The following is a 23,564-nucleotide window of genomic DNA, read 5'->3' as shown; positions in this document are numbered from 1 at the left end:
CTTGGTTAGGCCTCATTTAGATTATGCTGCACAGTTTTGGTCACCGTATTACAGAATGGATATAAATTCTCTGGAAAATGTACAAAGGAGGATGACAAAGATGATCCCATGTATCAGAAACCTTCCCTATGAGGATAGACTAAGGGCCCTGAAACTGCACTCTCTAGAAAGACGTAGAATTAGGGGGGATATGATTGAGGTGTATAAATGGAAGACAGGAATAAATAAAGGGGATGTAAATAGTGTGCTGAAAATATCTAGCCTAGACAGGACTCGCAGCAATGGTTTTAAGTTGGAAAAATTCAGATTCAGGAAGGATATAGGAAAGTACTGGTTTGGTAATAGAGTTGTGGATGAGTGGAACAAACTCCCAAGTACCGTTATAGAGGCCAGAACGTTGTGTAGCTTTAAAAATAGGTTGGATAAATACATGAGTAGATGTGGGTGGGTGTGAGTTAGACCTGATAGCTTGTGCTACCAGGTCGGTTGCCGTGTTCCTCCCTTAAGTCAATGTGACCTGACCTGACTAGGTTGGGTGCATTGGCTTAAGCCGGTAGGAGACTTGGACCTGCCTCGCATGGGCCAGTAGGCCTTCTGCAGTGTTCCTTCGTTCTTATGTTCTTATGTTCTTATGACTGCTGCACCTCTCCTGCCAACGGTTTATAAGCTCCTACTCAGCACGTATGCCGTATTCTATTCAAGATTGATGGACTGACCACATCGACTCAAGTTTGAGGGACTGATTACCTCATTCTCCTACTGTTCTTCAAGATTCTCCTTTGTATGGACTGATGAAGCCACTGTGTGGCGAAACGTTTCCTCAATAAAGATACCCAAGAGTTGCACATGTGTCTAATTTATCAACATTATTATTATAATCAAGGGGGAAGCGCTAAACCCGGAGGATTATACAGCGCCTGGGGGGGGGGATGTGGAAGGCATTCAGGCTTAATTCGGGGAACTGGAGCACAGATCCAATTCCCTAAATCAAGAGCCCCTGACCAACATCAAGGAACTTTCCTTGAGGGGAAATAAAGCTACAGAAAGGGAGAAAAGCGATATATGGTTAAAATGTGCACCTATTAAGTTTATTTAATGTTTAAGTAAGCTGCCTAGTTTATCCCTATTATATCCTTCTACTGTAATTGATATCATGCAGTTACTCAATTTATTTTTATTGTTACAAGTATTACTGACTTGTGGAATAATTAGGCTGCTATTAGTAAGTTTATATGGACACAAGTACATAAGTACAATTATAAGTAAATTATCTGGAATAACCAAACAAAATCACTAAGATATTGTTAGTCCCAGCACAAGTGTATTATATCATAATATTTTATAACAAATTAACACATGTGCGACACTTGGGTATCATTGAGGAACGTTTCGCCCCTCGTGGCTGCTTCAGTCCTGCAGTAACGTTTCCTCTCATAATGACCTCATCTGTACAGAAATGTAGTTTCTTCCCCCATATTTTGTGGGTATTACCACACCATTGTTCAGGTCAACAAGACAATGTTCTCCCACACCCCCGCCACCCACATTATTATATATAAAATTAATATATAAAAGTTATATGGCAACTCAATATTCCCCCCCCCCAAAAAAAAAAAAAATTCCAATGGGGGTTCACATCACATTAATTTTAAGTTCACACTAATGTAAATTTACATGTATATTTATTAATTTCACTCAATAATCTGAACTAGGCGCTAAAACGAATTAAAATTTAAATTTTTTTTTTTCAGTGCTGCCATAACGTGCGCTTTAATATAATTCTTTGGTAAGTGATGCTGTTAATTGTGTAGGCCTAGCGGAAGTCAGTAGGCAGGTGTAATATAGTGAAAAAAAAAATAGAGGCTTCACTACACTTATAAAAAAAAAATTAAAGGTTAAGTTTAAGTGGCAGCTCTGAGAGTCAACTGTCACTCAACCCACACGCTGCTCAACCTTGTCTTGCAACCATCAACCAGTTAATACACACATTCCTTATTGCTAAACACCATCATAACACACAAAAAAACGGAGACTCTTACGTACAACCTTAAAAAAAAAACAGGTCCTGGAGTAGAGTAGAGAGGAGCGAGGAGCAGCACCTCACTCAGTCATGGCTGAGCGTCAACTAACACTACAGATTCAAACCTGAGCCTCATGACCGCCACCAGTCAACTAGTACCACAACTATCACTGTCTCACCTGTATCCTCCACCAGCACACACTCTACAACACCTTCCACTCACTAACTACCCAATAATAACCTACCACAAACTACTCTCAACACAGAGATAAAGATGCGTAATATCTGTGACTTTTGCATACAACACATTCAAAACAAATCAAAGTCTTGTGATTGGCTGAGAAGAATATTGCTCTGGAGATCTGGGCTGTGATTGGCTGGGTTATGAGAGGCTGTGGCTGCCATTGGTCAGAGCTGCAGGACGCCACGCTGACGCTGTATCCTTCACTAACTTTGCTCAAGTTTCTCACTTTTATTGTGTTATTTGTGCCTTCCTTGGTAAGTTTGATCCAGCAGGAAGGAGGTGACCTTGCCGTGTGAGTGTGGGCAGCCAGGAGGGCGTGGACTCACCCACGTAGGTGCCACAACTCGGGTTATAAGCCAGGGAACGTTTCAACCACTAACGTTGTGATGTCTTTAAATGTCCAACATTTATATTGTCCCTCCCACCATTATTATTACTCCATTATTATTACTCCACCATTATTATTACTCCATTATACCCCCACCATTATTATTACCCCACCATTATTATTACTCCATTATTATTATTACCCCACCATTATTATTACTCCATTATTATTACCCCACCATTATTATTACTCCATTATTATTACTCCACCATTATTATCACTCCACCATTATTATCACTCCACCATTATTATCACTCCATTATTATCACTCCACCATTATTATCACCACCATTATTATCACTCCACCATTATTATCACCACCATTATTATCACTCCACCATTATTATCACCACCATTATTATCACTCCACCATTATTATCACCACCATTATTATCACTCCACCATTATTATCACTCCATTATTATCACTCCACCATTATTATCACCACCATTATTATCACTCCACCATTATTATCACCACCATTATTATCACTCCACCATTATTATCACCACCATTATTATCACTCCACCATTATTATCACCACCATTATTATCACTCCACCATTATTATCTCCACCATTATTATCACTCCACCATTATTATCACCACCATTATTATCACTACCATTATTATCACCACCATTATTATCACTCCACCATTATTATCACTCCACCATTATTATCACCACCATTATTATCACTACCATTATTATCACTCCACCATTATTATCACCACCATTATTATCACTACCATTATTATCACCACCATTATTATCACCACCATTATTATCACCACCATTATTATCACCACCATTATTATCACTCCATTATTATCACCACCATTATTATCACTACCATTATTATCACCACCATTATTATCACTACCATTATTATCACCACCATTATTATCACTCCACCATTATTATCACCACCATTATTATCACTCCACCATTATTATCTCCACCATTATTATCACTCCACCATTATTATCACCACCATTATTATCACTACCATTATTATCACTCCATTATTATCACTCCATCATTATTAAGATAAGATAAGATTTCGTTGGGATTTTTAACCCCGGAGGGTTAGCCACTCAGGATAACCCAAGAAAGTCAGTGCGTCATCGAGGACTGTCTAACTTATTTCCATTGTGGTCCTTAATCTTGTCCCCCAGGATGCGACCCACACCAGTCGACTAACACCCAGGTACCTATTTGCTGCTAGGTGAACAGGACAACAGGTGTAAGGAAACGTGTCGAAATGTTTCGACCCGCCGGGAATCGAACCCGGGCCTTCCGTGTGTGAAGCGGGAGCTTTACCAACCAGGCCACCGGGCCACAATTATTATTATTATCTCCACCATTATTATCACTCCACCATTATTATCACTCCACCATTATTATCACTACCATTATTATCACTCCATTATTATCACTCCATTATTATCACTACCATTATTATCACTACCATTGTTATCACTCCACCATTATCACTCCACCATTATTATCACTCCATTATTATCACTACCATTATTATCACTCCATTATTATCAATCCATCATTATTATCACTCCATTATTATCACTACCATTATTATCACCACCATTATTATCACTACCATTATTATCACTCATTATTATCACTACCATTATTATCACCACCATTATTGTCACTCCATTATTATCACTCCATTATCACCACAATTATTATCACTCAATTATTATCACCACCATTATTATCACTCCACCATTATTATCACTCCACCATTATTATCACTCAATTATTATCACCACCATTATTATCACTCCACCATTATTATCACTCCACCATTATTATCACTCCACCATTATTATCACTCCACCATTATTATCACTCCACCATTATTATCACTCCACCATTATTATCACTCCATTATTATCACTCAATTATTATCACCACCATTATTATCACTCCACCATTATTATCACTCCACCATTATTATCACTCCACCATTATTATCACTCCATTATTATCACTACCATTATTATCACTCATTATTATCACTACCATTATTATCACCACCATTATTGTCACTCCATTATTATCACTCCATTATCACCACCATTATTATCACTCAATTATTATCACCACCATTATTATCACTCCACCATTATTATCACTCCACCATTATTATCACTCCACCATTATTATCACTCCATTATTATCACTCAATTATTATCACCACCATTATTATCGCTCCACCATTATTATCACCATTATTATCACTCCATTATTATCACCATTATTATCACTCCATTTTTTTCACTCCATTATTATCACTCCATTATTGCTCCACCATTATTATCACCACCATTATTATCATTCCATTGTTATCACTCCACCATTATTATCACCATTATTATCACCATTATTATCACAACCATTATTATCACTCCACCATTATTATCGCTCCACCATTATTATCACCACCATTATTATCACTCCATTATCACTCCACCATTATTATTACCACCATTATTATCATCACCATTATTATCACTCCATTATTATCATTCCATTATTATCACTCCACCATTATTATCACTCCACCATTATTATCACTCCATTATTATCGCTCCACCATTATTATCACTCCATTATTATCACCATTATTATCACCACCATTTTTATCACTCCATTATTATCACTCCACCATTATTATCACTCCACCATTATTATCACTCCATTATTATCACCACCATTATCACTCCACCATTATTATCACCACCATTATTGCTCCACCATTATTATCACCACCATTATTATCACCACCATTATTATCACCACCATTATTATCACCACCATTATTATCACCACCATTATTATCACCACCATTATTATCACTCCACCATTATTATCACTCCACCATTATTATCACTCCATTATTATCGCTCCACCATTATTATCACTCCATTATTATCGCTCCACCATTATTATCACTCCATTATTATCACTCCACCATTATTATCACTCCACCATTATTATCACTCCATTATTATCGCTCCACCATTATTATCACTCCACCATTATTATCACTCCACCATTATTATCACTCCATTATTATCGCTCCACCATTATTATCACTCCACCATTATTATCACTCCATTATTATCGCTCCACCATTATTATCACTCCACCATTATTATCACTCCACCATTATTATCACTCCATTATTATCGCTCCACCATTATTATCACTCCACCATTATTATCACTCCACCATTATTATCACCATTATTATCACTCCACCATTATTATCACCATTATTATCACTCCACCATTATTATCACCATTATTATCACTCCACCATTTTTATCACTCCATTATTATCACTCCACCATTATTATCACTCCACCATTATTATCACTCCACCATTATTATCACTCCACCATTATTATCACTCCATTATTATCGCTCCACCATTATTATCGCTCCACCATTATTATCACTCCATTATTATCGCTCCACCATTATTATCACTCCATTATTATCGCTCCACCATTATTATCACTCCATTATTATCACTCCACCATTATTATCACTCCATTATTATCACTCCACCATTATTATCACTCCACCATTATTATCACTCCATTATTATCGCTCCACCATTATTATCACTCCATTATTATCGCTCCACCATTATTATCACTCCATTATTATCGCTCCACCATTATTATCACTCCATTATTATCACTCCACCATTATCACTCCATTATTATCACTCCACCATTATTATCACTCCATTATTATCACTCCACCGTTATTATCACCATTATTATCACATTACTCCATTATTATCACTCCACCATTATTATTACTCCACCATTATCACTCCATTATTATCACTCCATTATTATCACCACCATTATTATCATTCCACCATTATCATCACCATTATTATCATTATTATCACCACCATTATCACCATTATTATCACCACCATTATTATCACTCCACCATTATTATCACTCCACCATTATTATCACTCCATTATTATCACCATTATTGTCACTCCACCATTTTTTCACTCCATTATTATCACTCCATTATTGCTCCACCATTATTATCACCACCATTATTATCACTCCACCATTATTATCACCATTATTATCACTCCACCATTATTATCACTACCATTATTATCACTCCACCATTATTATCACCACCATTATTATCACTCCACCATTATTATCACCATTATTATCACTCCACCATTATTATCACTACCATTATTATCACTCCACCATTATTATCTCCACCATTATTATCACTCCACCATTATTATCACCACCATTATTATCACTCCACCATTATTATCATCACCATTATTATCACTCCACCATTATTATCTCCACCATTATTATCACTCCATCATTATTAAGATAAGATAAGATAAGATTTCGTTCGGATTTTTAACCCCGGAGGGTTAGTCACCCAGGATAACCCAAGAAAGTCAGTGCGTCATCGAGGACTGTCTAACTTATTTCCATTGTGGTCCTTAATCTTGTCCCCCAGGATGCGACCCACACCAGTCGACTAACACCCAGGTACCTATTTGCTGCTAGGTGAACAGGACAACAGGTGTAAGGAAACGTGTCGAAATGTTTCGACCCGCCGGGAATCGAACCCGGGCCTTCCGTGTGTGAAGCGGGAGCTTTACCAACCAGGCCACCGGGCCACAATTATTATTATTATCTCCACCATTATTATCACTCCACCATTATTATCACTCCACCATTATTATCACTACCATTATTATCACTCCATTATCACCACCATTATTATCACTCAATTATTATCACCACCATTATTATCACTCCACCATTATTATCACTCCACCATTATTATCACTCCATTATTATCACTCAATTATTATCACCACCATTATTATCACCACCATTATTATCACTCCACCATTATTATCACTCCACCATTATTATCACTCCATTATTATCACTACCATTATTATCACTCCATTATTATCAATCCATCATTATTATCACTCCATTATTATCACTACCATTATTATCACCACCATTATTATCACTACCATTATTATCACTCATTATTATCACTACCATTATTATCACCACCATTATTGTCACTCCATTATTATCACTCCATTATCACCACCATTATTATCACTCAATTATTATCACCACCATTATTATCACTCCACCATTATTATCACCACCATTATTATCACTCCACCATTATTATCACTCCACCATTATTATCACTCAATTATTATCACCATTATTATCGCTCCACCATTATTATCACCATTATTATCACTCCATTATTATCACCATTATTATCACTCCATTTTTTTCACTCCATTATTGCTCCACCATTATTATCACCACCATTATTATCATTCCATTATTATCACTCCACCATTATTATCACCATTATTATCACCATTATTATCACCACCATTATTATCACCATTATTATCACAACCATTATTATCACTCCACCATTATTACTCCATTATTATCGCTCCACCATTATTATCACCACCATTATTATCATTCCATTATTATCACTCCACCATTATTATCACCACTATTATTATCATCACCATTATTATCACTCCATTATTATCATTCCATTATTATCACTCCACCATTATTATCACTCCACCATTATTATCACTCCATTATTATCGCTCCACCATTATTATCACTCCATTATTATCACCATTATTATCACCACCATTTTTATCACTCCATTATTATCACTCCACCATTATTATCACTCCACCATTATTATCACTCCATTATCAGCACCATTATCACTCCACCATTATTATCACCACCATTATTGCTCCACCATTATTATCACCACCATTATTATCACCACCATTATTATCACCACCATTATTATCACCACCATTATTATCACCACCATTATTATCACTCCATTATTATCACTCCACCATTATTATCACTCCATTATTATCGCTCCACCATTATTATCACTCCATTATTATCGCTCCACCATTATTATCACTCCATTATTATCACTCCACCATTATTATCACTCCACCATTATTATCACTCCACCATTATTATCACTCCACCATTATTATCACTCCACCATTATTATCACTCCACCATTATTATCACTCCACCATTATTATCACTCCACCATTATTATCACTCCATTATTATCGCTCCACCATTATTATCACTCCACCATTATTATCACTCCACCATTATTATCACTCCATTATTATCGCTCCACCATTATTATCACTCCACCATTATTATCACTCCACCATTATTATCACTCCATTATTATCGCTCCACCATTATTATCACTCCACCATTATTATCACTCCACCATTATTATCACCATTATTATCACTCCACCATTATTATCACTCCACCATTATTATCACCATTATTATCACTCCACCATTTTTATCACTCCATTATTATCACTCCACCATTATTATCACTCCATTATTATCACTCCACCATTATTATCACTCCACCATTATTATCACTCCACCATTATTATCACTCCATTATTATCGCTCCACCATTATTATCACTCCATTATTATCGCTCCACCATTATTATCACTCCATTATTATCGCTCCACCATTATTATCACTCCATTATTATCACTCCACCATTATCACTCCATTATTATCACTCCACCATTATTATCACTCCATTATTATCACCACCGTTATCACCATTATTATCACATTACTCCATTATTATCACTCCACCATTATTATTACTCCACCATTATCACTCCATTATTATCACTCCATTATTATCACCATCATTATTATCATTCCACCATTATCATCACCATTATTATCACCACCATTATCACCATTATTATCACTCCACCATTATTATCACTCCACCATTATTATCACTCCACCATTATTATCACCATTATTGTCACTCCACCATTTTTTCACTCCATTATTATCACTCCATTATTGCTCCACCATTATTATCACCACCATTATTATCACCATTATTATCACTCCACCATTATTATCACTCCACCATTATTACTCCATTATCACTCCATTATTATCGCTCCTCCATTATTATCATTCCATTATTATCACTCCATTATTATCGCTCCACCATTATTATCACTCCATTATTATCACTCCACCATTTTTATCACTCCATTATTATCACTCCACCATTATTGCTCCACCATTATTATCACCACCATTATCACTCCACCATTATTATCACCACCATTATTGCTCCACCATTATTATCACCACCATTATTATCACTCCATTATTATCACCACCATTATTATCACCACCATTATTATCACCACCATTATTATCACTCCACCATTATTATCATTCCATCATTATTATCACTCCACCATTATTATCACTCCATTATTATCGCTCCACCATTATTATCACTCCATTATTATCACCATTATTATCACTCCACCATTTTTATCACTCCATTATTATCACTCCACCATTATTATCACTATTATCACTCCATTATTATGACCATTATTATCACCATTATTATCACTCCACCGTTATCACCATTATCACTTATTACTCCATTATTATCACTCCATTATTATCACACCATTATTATCACCACCATTATCACCATTATTATCACCACCATTATTATCACCACCATTATTATCACTCCATTATTATCACACAATTATTATCACCACCATTATTATCACCATTATTATCTCCACCATTATTATCACCACCATTATTATCACTCCATTATTATCACTCCATTATTATCACCACCATTATTATCATTCCACCATTATCATCACCATTATTATCACCATTATTATCACCACCATTATCACCATTATTATCACCACCATTACTATCACTCCACCATTATTATCACCATTATTATCACCACCATTATTATCACTCCATTATTATCACTCCATTATTATCACCACCATTATTATCATTCCACCATTATCATCACCATTATTATCACCACCATTATCACCATTATTATCACCATTATTATCACTCCACCATTATTATCACCATTATTATCACCACCATTATTATCACTCCACCATTATTATCACCACCATTATTATCACCATTATTATCACCACCATTATTATCACCACCATTATTATCACTTCATTATTATCACCACCATTATTATCACCATTATTATCACCGCCATTATTATCACCACAATTATTATCACCACCATTATTATCACTCCATTATTATCACCACCATTATTATCACCGCCATTATTATCACCACCATTATTATCACCATTATTATCACCACCATTATTATCACCATTATTATCACCACCATTATTATCACCACCATTATTATCACTATTATTATCACCACCATTATTATCACCACCATGGATAATGAGAACCTTCAAAACTAGGGAGGCCAAGCCCATGATGACACTTTTCAGGTCACTTGTTCTATCTAGGCTGGAATATTGCTGCACACTAACAGCACCTTTCAAGGCAGGTGAAATTGCTGACCTAGAAAATGTACAGAGAACTTTCACGGCGCGCATAACGGAGATAAAACACCTCAATTATTGGGAGCGCTTGAGGTTCCTAAACCTGTATTCCCTGGAACGCAGGAGGGAGAGATACATGATTATATACACCTGGAAAATCCTAGAGGGACTAGTACCGAACTTGCACACGAAAATCACTCACTACGAAAGCAAAAGACTTGGCAGACGATGCACCATCCCCCCAATGAAAAGCAGGGGTGTCACTAGCACGTTAAGAGACCATACAATAAGTGTCAGGGGCCCGAGACTGTTCAACTGCCTCCCAGCACACATAAGGGGGATTACCAACAGACCCCTGGCAGTCTTCAAGCTGGCACTGGACAAGCACCTAAAGTCAGTTCCTGACCAGCTGGGCTGTGGCTCGTACGTTGGTTTGCGTGCAGCCAGCAGCAACAGCCTGGTTGATCAGGCTCTGATCCACCATGAGGCCTGGTCACAGACCGGGCCGCGGGGGCGTTGACCCCCGGAACTCTCTCCAGGTAAACTCCAGGTAATTATTATCACCACCATTATTGTCATCACCGTTATTATCACTCCATTATTATCACCACCATTATTATCACTCCATTATTATCACAATTATTATCACACCATTATTATTACCACCATTACTGTCACTCCACCATTATTATCACTCCTCACCATTATTATCACTCCATTATGATCACTCCTCACCATTATTATCACTCCATTATCACCACCATTATTATCACTCCATTATGATCACTCCATTATTATCACTTCATTATTATCACTTCATTATTATCACCATTATTATCACTCCATTATTATCACTCCATTATTATCACCACCATTATTATCACTCCATTATTCACTCCTCACCTCCACCATTATTATCACTCCTCCCCACCATTATTATCACTCCTCATCTCCACCATTATTATCACTCCTCACCTCCACCATTATTATCACTCCACCATTATTACCACTCCTCACCTCCATTATTATCACTTCATTATTACCACTCCTCACCTCCACCATTATTACCACTCCTCACCTCCACCATTATTACCACTCCTCACCTCCACCATTATTACCACTCCTCACCTCCACCATTATTATCACTCCTCACCTCCACCAGAGGTGGATGAGGAGTGATAATAATGGTGGAGACGCCCAATTAGTGATCAAAGAAACTAATTTCCGCACACGCAAGTGCCTTGAATCAGCACTGATCGCTGTTTCGAATACCATTAAACAAAACAACGGCAGCTTCACCATCTCCGAAGTCTTAGCAAGAATCCTCCTGAAAACAGTAAACCCTGCCATCACATAGTCTCTCCTGTTATACTACACAAAGCACAGAGAGTCAACACTGAAACAACCTGCCTCATTCCAGTTTATATTTGTCCAACCTATTTTTATGTTACCCAAGTAATAGCTTTTATATCCTTTTACTCATGTACGAATTAATTGCTCTACCATTTTGTATTACTTTTGTCTACTGCTGCTGCTGCTACTGCTGCTGCTGCTGCTGCTGCTGCTGCTGCTGCTGCTGCTGCTGCTGCTGCTGCTGCTGCTGCTGCTGCTGCTGCTGCTGCTGCTGCTGCTGCTGCTGCTGCTGCTGCTGCTGCTGCTGCTGCTGCTGCTGCTGCTGCTGCTGCTGCTGCTGCTGCTGCTGCTGCTGCTGCTGCTGCTGCTGCTGCTGCTGCTGCTGCTGCTGCTGCTGCTGCTGCTGCTGCTGCTGCTGCTGCTGCTGCTGCTGCTGCTGCTGCTGCTGCTGCTGCTGCTGCTGCTGCTGCTGCTGCTGCTGCTGCTGCTGCTGCTGCTGCTGCTGCTGCTGCTGCTGCTGCTGCTGCTGCTGCTGCTGCTGCTGCTGCTGCTGCTGCTGCTGCTGCTGCTGCTGCTGCTGCTGCTGCTGCTGCTGCTGCTGCTGCTGCTGCTGCTGCTGCTGCTGCTGCTGCTGCTGCTGCTGCTGCTGCTGCTGCTGCTGCTGCTGCTGCTGCTGCTGCTGCTGCTGCTGCTGCTGCTGCTGCTGCTGCTGCTGCTGCTGCTGCTGCTGCTGCTGCTGCTGCCGCTGCCGCTGCCGCTGCCGCTGCCGCTGCCGCCGCCGCCGCCGCTGCCGCTGCCGCTGCCGCCGCCGCCGCCGCCGCCGCCGCCGCTACCACTACCACCACCACTAGTGAACATCCATATGGTACCTCACTAGTATTACACCTCACTCTGAGCCTTTATATACCCACTGTGTCCATGTATTGTTTGTAATGGCTTGATAAAGCTCCTGGAGAGCGAAACGTTGCCACAATAAATGTCACATTAGTTGCACTTGTGTCCTTTTACTTTACCATTATCACTCCTCACCTCCACCATTATTATCACTCCTCACCTCCATTATTATCACTTCATTATTACCACTCCTCACCTCCACCATTATTACCACTCCTCACCTCCACCATTATTACCACTCACCACCATTATTATCACTCCTCACCTCCACCATTATTATCACTCCTCACCTCCACCATTATTATCACTCCTCACCTCCACCATTATTACCACTCCTCACCTCCACCATTATTACCACTCTTCACCTCCACCATTATTACCACTCTTCACCACCATTATTACCACTCTTCACCTCCACCATTATTACCACTCTTCACCACCATTATTACCACTCTTCACCACCATTATTACCACTCTTCACCACCATTATTACCACTCTTCACCTCCACCATTATTACCACTCTTCACCACCATTATTACCACTCCTCACCTCCACCATTATTACCACTCTTCACCTCCACCATTATTACCACTCTTCACCTCCACCATTATTACCACTCTTCACCACCATTATTACCACTCTTCACCACCATTATTACCACTCTTCACCACCATTATTACCACTCTTCACCACCATTATTACCACTCTTCACCACCATTATTACCACTCTTCACCTCCACCATTATTACCACTCTTCACCACCATTATTACCACTCTTCACCTCCACCATTATTACCACTCCTCACCTCCACCATTATTACCACTCTTCACCACCATTATTACCACTCTTCACCACCATTATTACCACTCCTCACCTCCACCATTATTACCACTCTTCACCACCATTATTACCACTCTTCACCACCATTATTACCACTCTTCACCTCCACCATTATTACCACTCTTCACCTCCACCATTATTACCACTCTTCACCACCATTATTACCACTCTTCACCTCCACCATTATTACCACTCTTCACCACCATTATTACCACTCTTCACCACCATTATTACCACTCTTCACCTCCACCATTATTACCACTCTTCACCACCATTATTACCACTCTTCACCTCCACCATTATTACCACTCTTCACCACCATTATTACCACTCTTCACCATCATTATTACCACTCTTCACCTCCACCATTATTACCACTCTTCACCACCATTATTACCACTCTTCACCACCATTATTACCACTCTTCACCTCCACCATTATTACCACTCCACCTCCACCATTATTACCACTCTTCACCTCCACCATTATTACCACTCTTCACCACCATTATTACCACTCTTCACCTCCACCATTATTACCACTCTTCACCTCCACCATTATTACCACTCTTCACCTCCACCATTATTACCACTCTTCACCACCATTATTACCACTCTTCACCTCCACCATTATTACCACTCTTCACCACCATTATTACCACTCTTCACCTCCACCATTATTACCACTCTTCACCACCATTATTACCACTCTTCACCTCCACCATTATTACCACTCTTCACCTCCACCATTATTACCACTCTTCACCACCATTATTACCACTCTTCACCTCCACCATTATTACCACTCTTCACCACCATTATTACCACTCTTCACCTCCACCATTATTACCACTCTTCACCTCCACCATTATTACCACTCTTCACCACCATTATTACCACTCTTCACCACCATTATTACCACTCCTCACCTCCACCATTATTACCACTCCTCACCTCCACCATTATTACCACTCTTCACCACCATTATTACCACTCCTCACCTCCACCATTATTACCACTCTTCACCACCATTATTACCACTCTTCACCTCCACCATTATTACCACTCCTCACCTCCACCATTATTACCACTCTTCACCACCATTATTACCACTCTTCACCTCCACCATTATTACCACTCCACCTCCACCATTATTACCACTCTTCACCTCCACCATTATTACCACTCTTCACCACCATTATTACCACTCTTCACCTCCACCATTATTACCACTCTTCACCTCCACCATTATTACCACTCTTCACCTCCACCATTATTACCACTCTTCACCACCATTATTACCACTCTTCACCTCCACCATTATTACCACTCTTCACCACCATTATTACCACTCTTCACCTCCACCATTATTACCACTCTTCACCACCATTATTACCACTCTTCACCTCCACCATTATTACCATTCTTCACCTCCACCATTATTACCATTCTTCACCTCCACCATTATTACCATTCTTCACCTCCACCATTGATACCATTCTTCACCTCCACCATTGATACCATTCTTCACCTCCACCATTATTACCACTCTTCACCACCATTATTACCACTCTTCACCTCCACCATTATTACCACTCTTCACCACCATTATTACCACTCTTCACCTCCACCATTATTACCACTCCACCTCCACCATTATTACCACTCTTCACCACCATTATTACCACTCTTCACCTCCACCATTATTACCACTCTTCACCTCCACCATTATTACCACTCTTCACCACCACCATTATTACCACTCTTCACCTCCACCATTATTACCACTCTTCACCACCATTATTACCACTCTTCACCTCCACCATTATTACCACTCTTCACCACCATTATTACCACTCTTCACCACCATTATTACCACTCCTCACTACCATTATTACCACTTACCACCACCACCACCATTATCACCACTCTCCGTATCTCCACCATTATTACCACTCCGTACCGCCACCATTATTACCACTCTGTACCTCCACTATTATTACCACTCTCCGTACCTCCACCATTATTACCACTCATCGTACCTCCGGCATTATCACCACTCCGTACCTCCTCCATTATCACCACTCCATACCTGCACCATTTTCACCACTCCGTACCTCCACCATTATTACCTCTCTGTACTTCCACCATTACCACCACTCAGTACCTCCACCCTTATCACCACTCAGTACCTCCACCATTATCGCCACTCAGTACCTCCACCATTATCACCACTCCATACCTCCACCATTTTTACCACTGTACCTCCACCATTATTACCACTCTTAGTACCTCCACCATTATCACCAATTTATTCCTCCACCATTATCACCACTCCGTACCTCCACCATTGTTGCCACTCTGTACCTCCACCATTATCGCTACTCAGTACCTCCACCATTACCGCCACTCAGTACCTCCACCATTATCACCACTCCATACCTCCACCATTTTCACCGCTCCGTACCTCCGCCATTATTACCACTTAGTACCTCCACTATTATCACCACTCCATACCTCCACCATTATCACCACTCTGTTCCTCCACCATTATCACCACTGTTCCTCCACCATTATTTCCACTCTACCTCCATCATCATCACTCTGTTCCTCCACCATTATCACCACTGTTCTTCCACCATTATTTCCACTCTACCTCCATCATCATCACCACTATGTTCCTCCACCATTATCACCACTCCTCACCTCCACCCCTCAAGGAAGGTACCTTGATGCTGGTGAGGGGCTCTTGGTCTAGGGAATTGAATCTGTGCTCCAGTTACCTGAATTAAGCCTGAATACCTTTTGCAACCTTCCCCCCACAGGCATTGTATAATCCTATGGGTTTAGCACTTCCCCTTGATCATCATAATAATCCTCACCTCCATCATTATCACCACTCCTCACTTTTTCTATTATCACCACTCCTCACTTCTTCTATTATCACCACTCCTCACCCCACCATTATCACCACACCACTTCACCATTATCATCATTCTCATCACCACAATTATCATTGTTCTCCTCATGTCCACCATTATCATCGTTCTCATGTCCACCATTATCATTGTTCTCCTCACCTCCACCATTATTATTGTTCTCCTCACCTCTGCCATTATCATCATTCTCCTCACCTTCACCATTATCATCGTTCTCCTCACCTCCGCCATTATCATCGTTCTCCTCACCTCTGCCATTATCATCGTTCTCCTCACCTCTGCCATTATCATCACTCCTCACCTCCGCCATTATCATCACTCCTCACCTCCGCCATTATTGCCACTCCTCACCACCATTATCATCATTCTCCTCACCTCCACCATTATCACCATTCTTTACCTGTATCATTATCACTAAAATTGCACATGTCTTATAATCACATTGAAACAGAAAGTAAGTTTATCCAGGTAGAGGTACACATAAATAGTTACGTAAAGTATCATACACACAGCAACATACGTGTAGTTTACCTAGGATAATCCAAAAATGGCTTGAATCTCTTTTAATTAACCTAGGATAATCCAAAAATGGCTTGAATCTCTTTTAATTAACCTAGGATAATCCAAAAATGGCTTGAATCTCTTTTAATTAACCTAGGATAATCCAAAAATGGCTTGAATCTCTTTTGTAATTACCTTTCTTATACATTGTTCTTTTCATTTAATTTCTCATATTCCAGAATGTCAAGACAATAATCACTTGATCTGAGGAGTTTATTTGATTAAAAATATGTAATAGCTTTTGAAGGATATAGACTAGAAATTTTCTACATCATTAAAGGGTTAAACTAACAGCAACTTTATTATTTATTAATTTAAAAAATGTGCTTTTCTTCCCAGGGCAATGACTATCTCACCACGCAAGCGAACCATGGTAGGACGGTTAAAGTCCCCTTCAAAAGGAAGGAAAAGGAATTCTTCAGATGAATGGAGACCTGCATCAAACTTCTCTTTCTCAGAATCTTCTATTGGGTCAAGGAGGTAGGCAACATTGATAATCAGTTAAGAATAATAGAAATAATCTTTATTTCTTTAAGTACATGATACGACTTATAGAGACCATAACTGACATCATTGACATACATGTATTATATAGAAAGTCTCTGGTTATGCAGAGCATTTCGGGAAACTTAGGTTAATCTTGTCCCTCAGGATGCGACCCACACCAGTCGGCTAACACCCAGGTACCTACTTGCTGATAGGTGAACATGGGCAGCAGGTGTCTTAAGGAAACGGCCACTGATTCCACTCATACTGGGGATTGAACCACAGACACTCAGTGTGTGAGCTGAGTGTGCTACCAACTGAGCTACAGGTTTAAAAGTTATAAAAGCCACATAACCACGAAGTATCTATAAATGCCTTGAAATTTTAGTCACTTCTTACTACACGCATGGCTTATGAATTTTCTTATTTTATCCAATGTGCAACGTAAGTTGAAAATATAATTCTTTCATACGTTTCTAGGTCAATAAATGTTTTGTTAATGGTACTGCAGACGGGGATGAACCTGACAGATTATGTAAAGATAAAGAATTTATCTTTCAACAAACTAGCTATATCCCACCGAAGTTGGGTGTCTCAAAAAGAAAAACAAAAGTTTCTCTTTTTAAATGTAGTAAGGTATACAGGAGAAGGGGGTTACAAGCCCCTTGCTCCTGGCATGTTAGTTGCCTCTTATGACACACACAAACTTATGGAGGAGGAATTCTGTTCTACTTCCCCAGGGAGATGAGAGGAAATAAACAAGAACAAGAACTAGTAAGAAAATAGAAGACAACGCAGAGGGGTGTGTATATGTGTGCTTATACGTGCATGTGTAGTGTGACCTAAGCATAAGTAGAAGTAGCAAGACGTACCTGAAATCTTGCATGTTCATGAGACAAAAAAGACACCAGCAATCCTACCATCATGTAAAACAATTACAGTGGACCCCCGCATAGCGACTTTAATCCGTGCAAGAGGGCTGATTGTTATGCGAAATGTTCGGTATGCGAATGAATTTTCCCCATAAGAAATAATGGAAATCAAATTAATCCGTGCAAGACACCCAAAAGTATGAAAAAAAAATTTTTACCACATGAAATATACATTTTCCTACACACAAAGAGAAGGATACATGCACAATAGTAGAGCAGTACATGCACAGTATATATTGTGCATGTACTAGTCTACTAAATGAAGAATAAATGACACTTACCTTTATTGAAGATGCAGCAATGACTGATGAGACACTGTGTCCTGGGAGTGCCTTTTCCTCCTGAGTACTGTAGGTCCTGTTTGGCATTTTCTTCCAGAACAGGCCTTATCACACTGTGTATGCTACTACGATTCTTAAATCTCTCAAACCAACCTTTGCTGGCTTTAAATTCACCAATATGAGCACTAGTTCCAGGCATTTTTCCCTGTTCACCTGGGTGTTAGTCGACTGGTGTGGGTTGCATCCTGGGAGACAAGATTAAGGACCCCAATGGAAATAAGTTAGACAGTCTTCGACGACACTGACTTTTTTGGGTTATCCTGGGTGGCAAATCCTCTGGGGTTAATTGTTTCTTGGTATTCTCAATAAGCCACACCAACAACGGTGCTACAGCAGCAGCAGCAGCTGACGGTGGTACAGCAGCAACAGACGATGCTACAGCAGCAGCAGACGATGCTACAGCAGCAGCAGACGATGCTACAGCAGCAGCAGACGATGCTACAGCAGCAGCAGACGATGCTACAGCAGCAGCAGACGATGCTACAGCAGCAGCAGACGATGCTACAGCAGCAGCAGACGATGCTACAGCAGCAGCAGACGGTACTACAGCAGCAGCAGCAGCTGACGATGGTACAACAGCAGCAGCAACTGACAGTGCAGCAGCAGCTGACGGTGGTACAGCAGCAGCTGTACCACCAATAGTAGCGATGGTTGATTGGGGTTTATTATACAACCTGGCCAGCTCGGAGACACGCACTCCACTTTCATACTTATCAATAATCTTTTTCTTCATCTCTATAGTAATTCTCACCCTTATTGCTGTAGGGTTGGCACTAGAAGCTTTCTTGGGGCCCATGGTCACTTATTTTCCAGAAAAAATCACCAAAAACACTGTAATAATACGAAATGTTCCGATTGTATGCTTGGATGTTACCGCGGAGGCTGGCTGGTAAACAATGCCACCGGCGGAACATGTGAGCGTGGCTCAGGCCGCACATTGGACGCGTCTCGGACGAAGGGCGGTGAGCGGGTTTTTGGGCGGTATGCGAGGCAAAATTTTAAAAAGCGAGCGGTATGCGGATTGTACGGTATGCAATGCGTGCGGTATGCGGGGGTCCACTGTATAGGCTTCTGTTTTACTCACTTGGCAGGACTGCAGTACCTCCCTGGGCAGTTGCTGTCTGCCAACTTACTACCTAAGATAAAGAATTTATATAGTTGTATTATACATATTAGCAACAGATATAAGTATTTGTTACAGTTCCAGAGATTATAAATTTTTGCCAAATTTTGTTGTGCGTTTCCTTATACCTTTCTAGTATTCAAAGAAAGGTAAGAGGGAATGAGAAAGGCAGCAAACTTCTTTTATTGAAAAAACTGCTCAAATTAACTTGCTCTTTGCATTATATATGCCAGTGTTTATACTGTATACATAACAGTATAGTTATTTCTTGTGTGTAATGAAAACTTTGGTTACATAAAGTGTCCCTAATTTTGTGAAATGCACATGCTGTACTCTTGACTTTTTCTTTGAATTCTAACTCTGTGGGTTAAGTTGTATTTCATTATAATGCGAGAATTATGTACAGTGGCAATAGCAAGGGGGCTGAAACCCCAAAATTCTTCATCAGCCCCCTTCTCCAAAATAAAGTAATGATAATAACTCATCTTTAAGACAACTTCCCATACCTCCCCAAAAACCAGATTGTCACTTTTAATTCCCTCCCATATACAGAGTCTGGATCTCCCCTGATTATTTGTATTGATTACTTTTGACCCTGTATGAGTTATTTAGGTCAGTATACTTAAATATTACTTTTTTTTTCCCCCCACCCTGCTTGAGTGGGATACGGCCAGTGTGTTGAAAGAAAGAACTTAAATATTCCAGTACATTATATGACTTCACTAATAATATTTTTCAAAGAAAATGTTTTTGATGCAGAAACCCTGTGTTGTCTGCTTGTTAAAAAACTTAGTGAACATATTTATATGAGAACTTCAATTCCTTATCATGGAATAGCAAATTTAGAACTATTGGAGAGACAACGTATGAATATTTGGGTTAAAAGATGTGAGTAAATGTTTGTGTGCTTTCATGTATAATTTATTGCAGATTCATCAGTACAAGAACCTCAGCTGCTGCTACTGCTGCCAGGCTCAAGAGTAAGGAAGGGGAGAATCAGGTATGCACTTGGATTGTATTTCTCTTGCCTATAAGTGCTCTTGAAAACAAATTTTAATTACACAGTACTATATTTATGCAATTTAGATGCTCAAGTTTAGTTATGGTTCTTAATATTGTCATGTTTTGCTTTCTCTCCAATAAAATTTAGTTTTCCTTGGTTGTTTCATTTTTAATTTTTACTTCATTCTTCCTTCTCATTCAATATTACGAATAGCCAAGCAGTGTTCATTATGAAAATTAGTAATTTTTATTTTTCTAATATCCACTGAGTCAGGGTGACCCCACAAAGAAGAAAGCACTTTCACTATCACTCATTTAATCACTGCCTTGCCAGAAACTTGCTGACGTTACAGTTCAGATGACCCTCCAGACCACAACATCTCCATCTTTCCTTCAGAATATAGGCACTGTACCTCTGACCGGCAGACCTCAGTCCAGCTGACTTGTTTCTCTGAATCTTTTCATAAATGTTACCCTGCTCACACTACAACTGTACATCAAATCACTTGCTTCCACTTGCTCCTCTAACATATTTGCACAAACCTGTTGCATATCTATTCCCCCATTTGCCTACTCCTCCTGATTTTCAAGACAATTTTTAGTGAAGGTCTACTGCTAAAATTCAGACTACATAGGTATTTGGCAAGACCCATTTTCAGATTTTTTCTCTTAATTTGTTTTTATTATGTTGTGCATAAAATTCTACATTAGTTTTTATATAAATGGTTGATAATGCCATCTTACAATTTTTTTTTTTTTTTTTTTTTTTTTTTTTAATGCAGAAACGCAGACAAAGTATAATGATGAAGCGTTTAGATCTGTCAGTAAGTCGCATAAGCACATCTCCAGCTTCCAGTGTACGAAAAACACGGAGGCAGTCTATGGCACCTTTAGCAAGTATGAAGGGGAGAGTGCAAAAGAATCTTGAGAAGACCAAGTTACTAATGTCAGCAGCTGAAAAGTCGAGTCCAGTGAACACTTTAAAGCCCAAACTGCCCCTGAGAAAGTCATTGTCCACTAGACATGCCGCCTCTGTGCCAGACATGACAAAGAAGGATGCAGTACGGGATGTGAGTGAAGTTAAACTAATCAAACAAACATCCGTCCGTTCACCTGTCAGGCAAGGTTATTACACTCGCTATAGGTCCCTCAGATCATCTGGAAGCTTGCACTCTGAAGGAAATAAAAAGAGAAAGGTTGAACTGGACGTCATTGATGAGGTATTGTATTTCATTACTATTACACTTTACAGTATAGTTACTGACTTCACTCACTCTCTCTCTCTCTCTCTCTCTTTTTTTTTTTTTTTTTTTTTTTTTTTTTTTGTGTGTGTGTGTGTGTGTGTTGTAGAATTCTTTCTTCAACACACTGACTGTATTCCACCGAGGCGGGGTGGCCCTAAAGGAAAAACAAAAGTTTCTCCTTTTACATTTAGTAATACAGGAGAAGAGGTTACTAGCCCCTTGCTCCCGGCATTTCAGTCGCCTCTTACAACACGCATGGCTTACGGAGGAAGAATTCTGTTCCACTTCCCCATGGAGATAAGAGGAAATAAACAAGAACAAGAACTAGAAAGAAAATAGAAGAAAACCAAGAGGGTTGTGTATATATATGTTTGTACATGTATGTGTAGTGTGACCTAAGTGTAAGTAGAAGTAGGAAGACGTACCTGAAATCTTGCATGTGTATGAGACAGAATAAAAAGACACCAGCAATCCTACCATCATGTAAAACAGTTGCAGGCTTCCGTTTTACACTCACTTGGCAGGACGGTAGTACCTCCCTGGGGGGTTGCTGTCTACCAACTTAATACCTAGATTGTTGTAGAATTATCCAGTGTAAAATGGGTACTTATCAAAGTAATCACTATTGAATTTGTTTTATTTTAATGA

The 23,564-nt window shown here is 39.4% G+C and overlaps 1 protein-coding gene across 1 annotated transcript; it reads left to right on the top strand.

Annotated features, from left to right (window-relative positions):
- Window positions 1-2,217: 2,217 nt before the first annotated feature.
- LOC138854480 (micronuclear linker histone polyprotein-like) lies at window positions 2,218-22,892 on the top strand (the record flags this gene model as incomplete). Its single annotated transcript, XM_070098053.1, is given in 4 exon segments — window positions 2,218-2,594; window positions 18,128-18,268; window positions 21,601-21,670; window positions 22,455-22,892. Coding segments are annotated over 3 exon segments (645 nt in total), but the record flags the coding sequence as incomplete, so codon positions are not given.
- Between the last annotated feature and the right edge of the window lie 672 nt (window positions 22,893-23,564).

Source organism: Cherax quadricarinatus, chromosome 4 (assembly GCF_038502225.1).
Source record: "Cherax quadricarinatus isolate ZL_2023a chromosome 4, ASM3850222v1, whole genome shotgun sequence".
NCBI classification, from domain to species: Eukaryota; Metazoa; Arthropoda; class Malacostraca; order Decapoda; family Parastacidae; genus Cherax; species Cherax quadricarinatus.
This window is presented reverse-complemented; position numbering and strand designations above follow the sequence as displayed.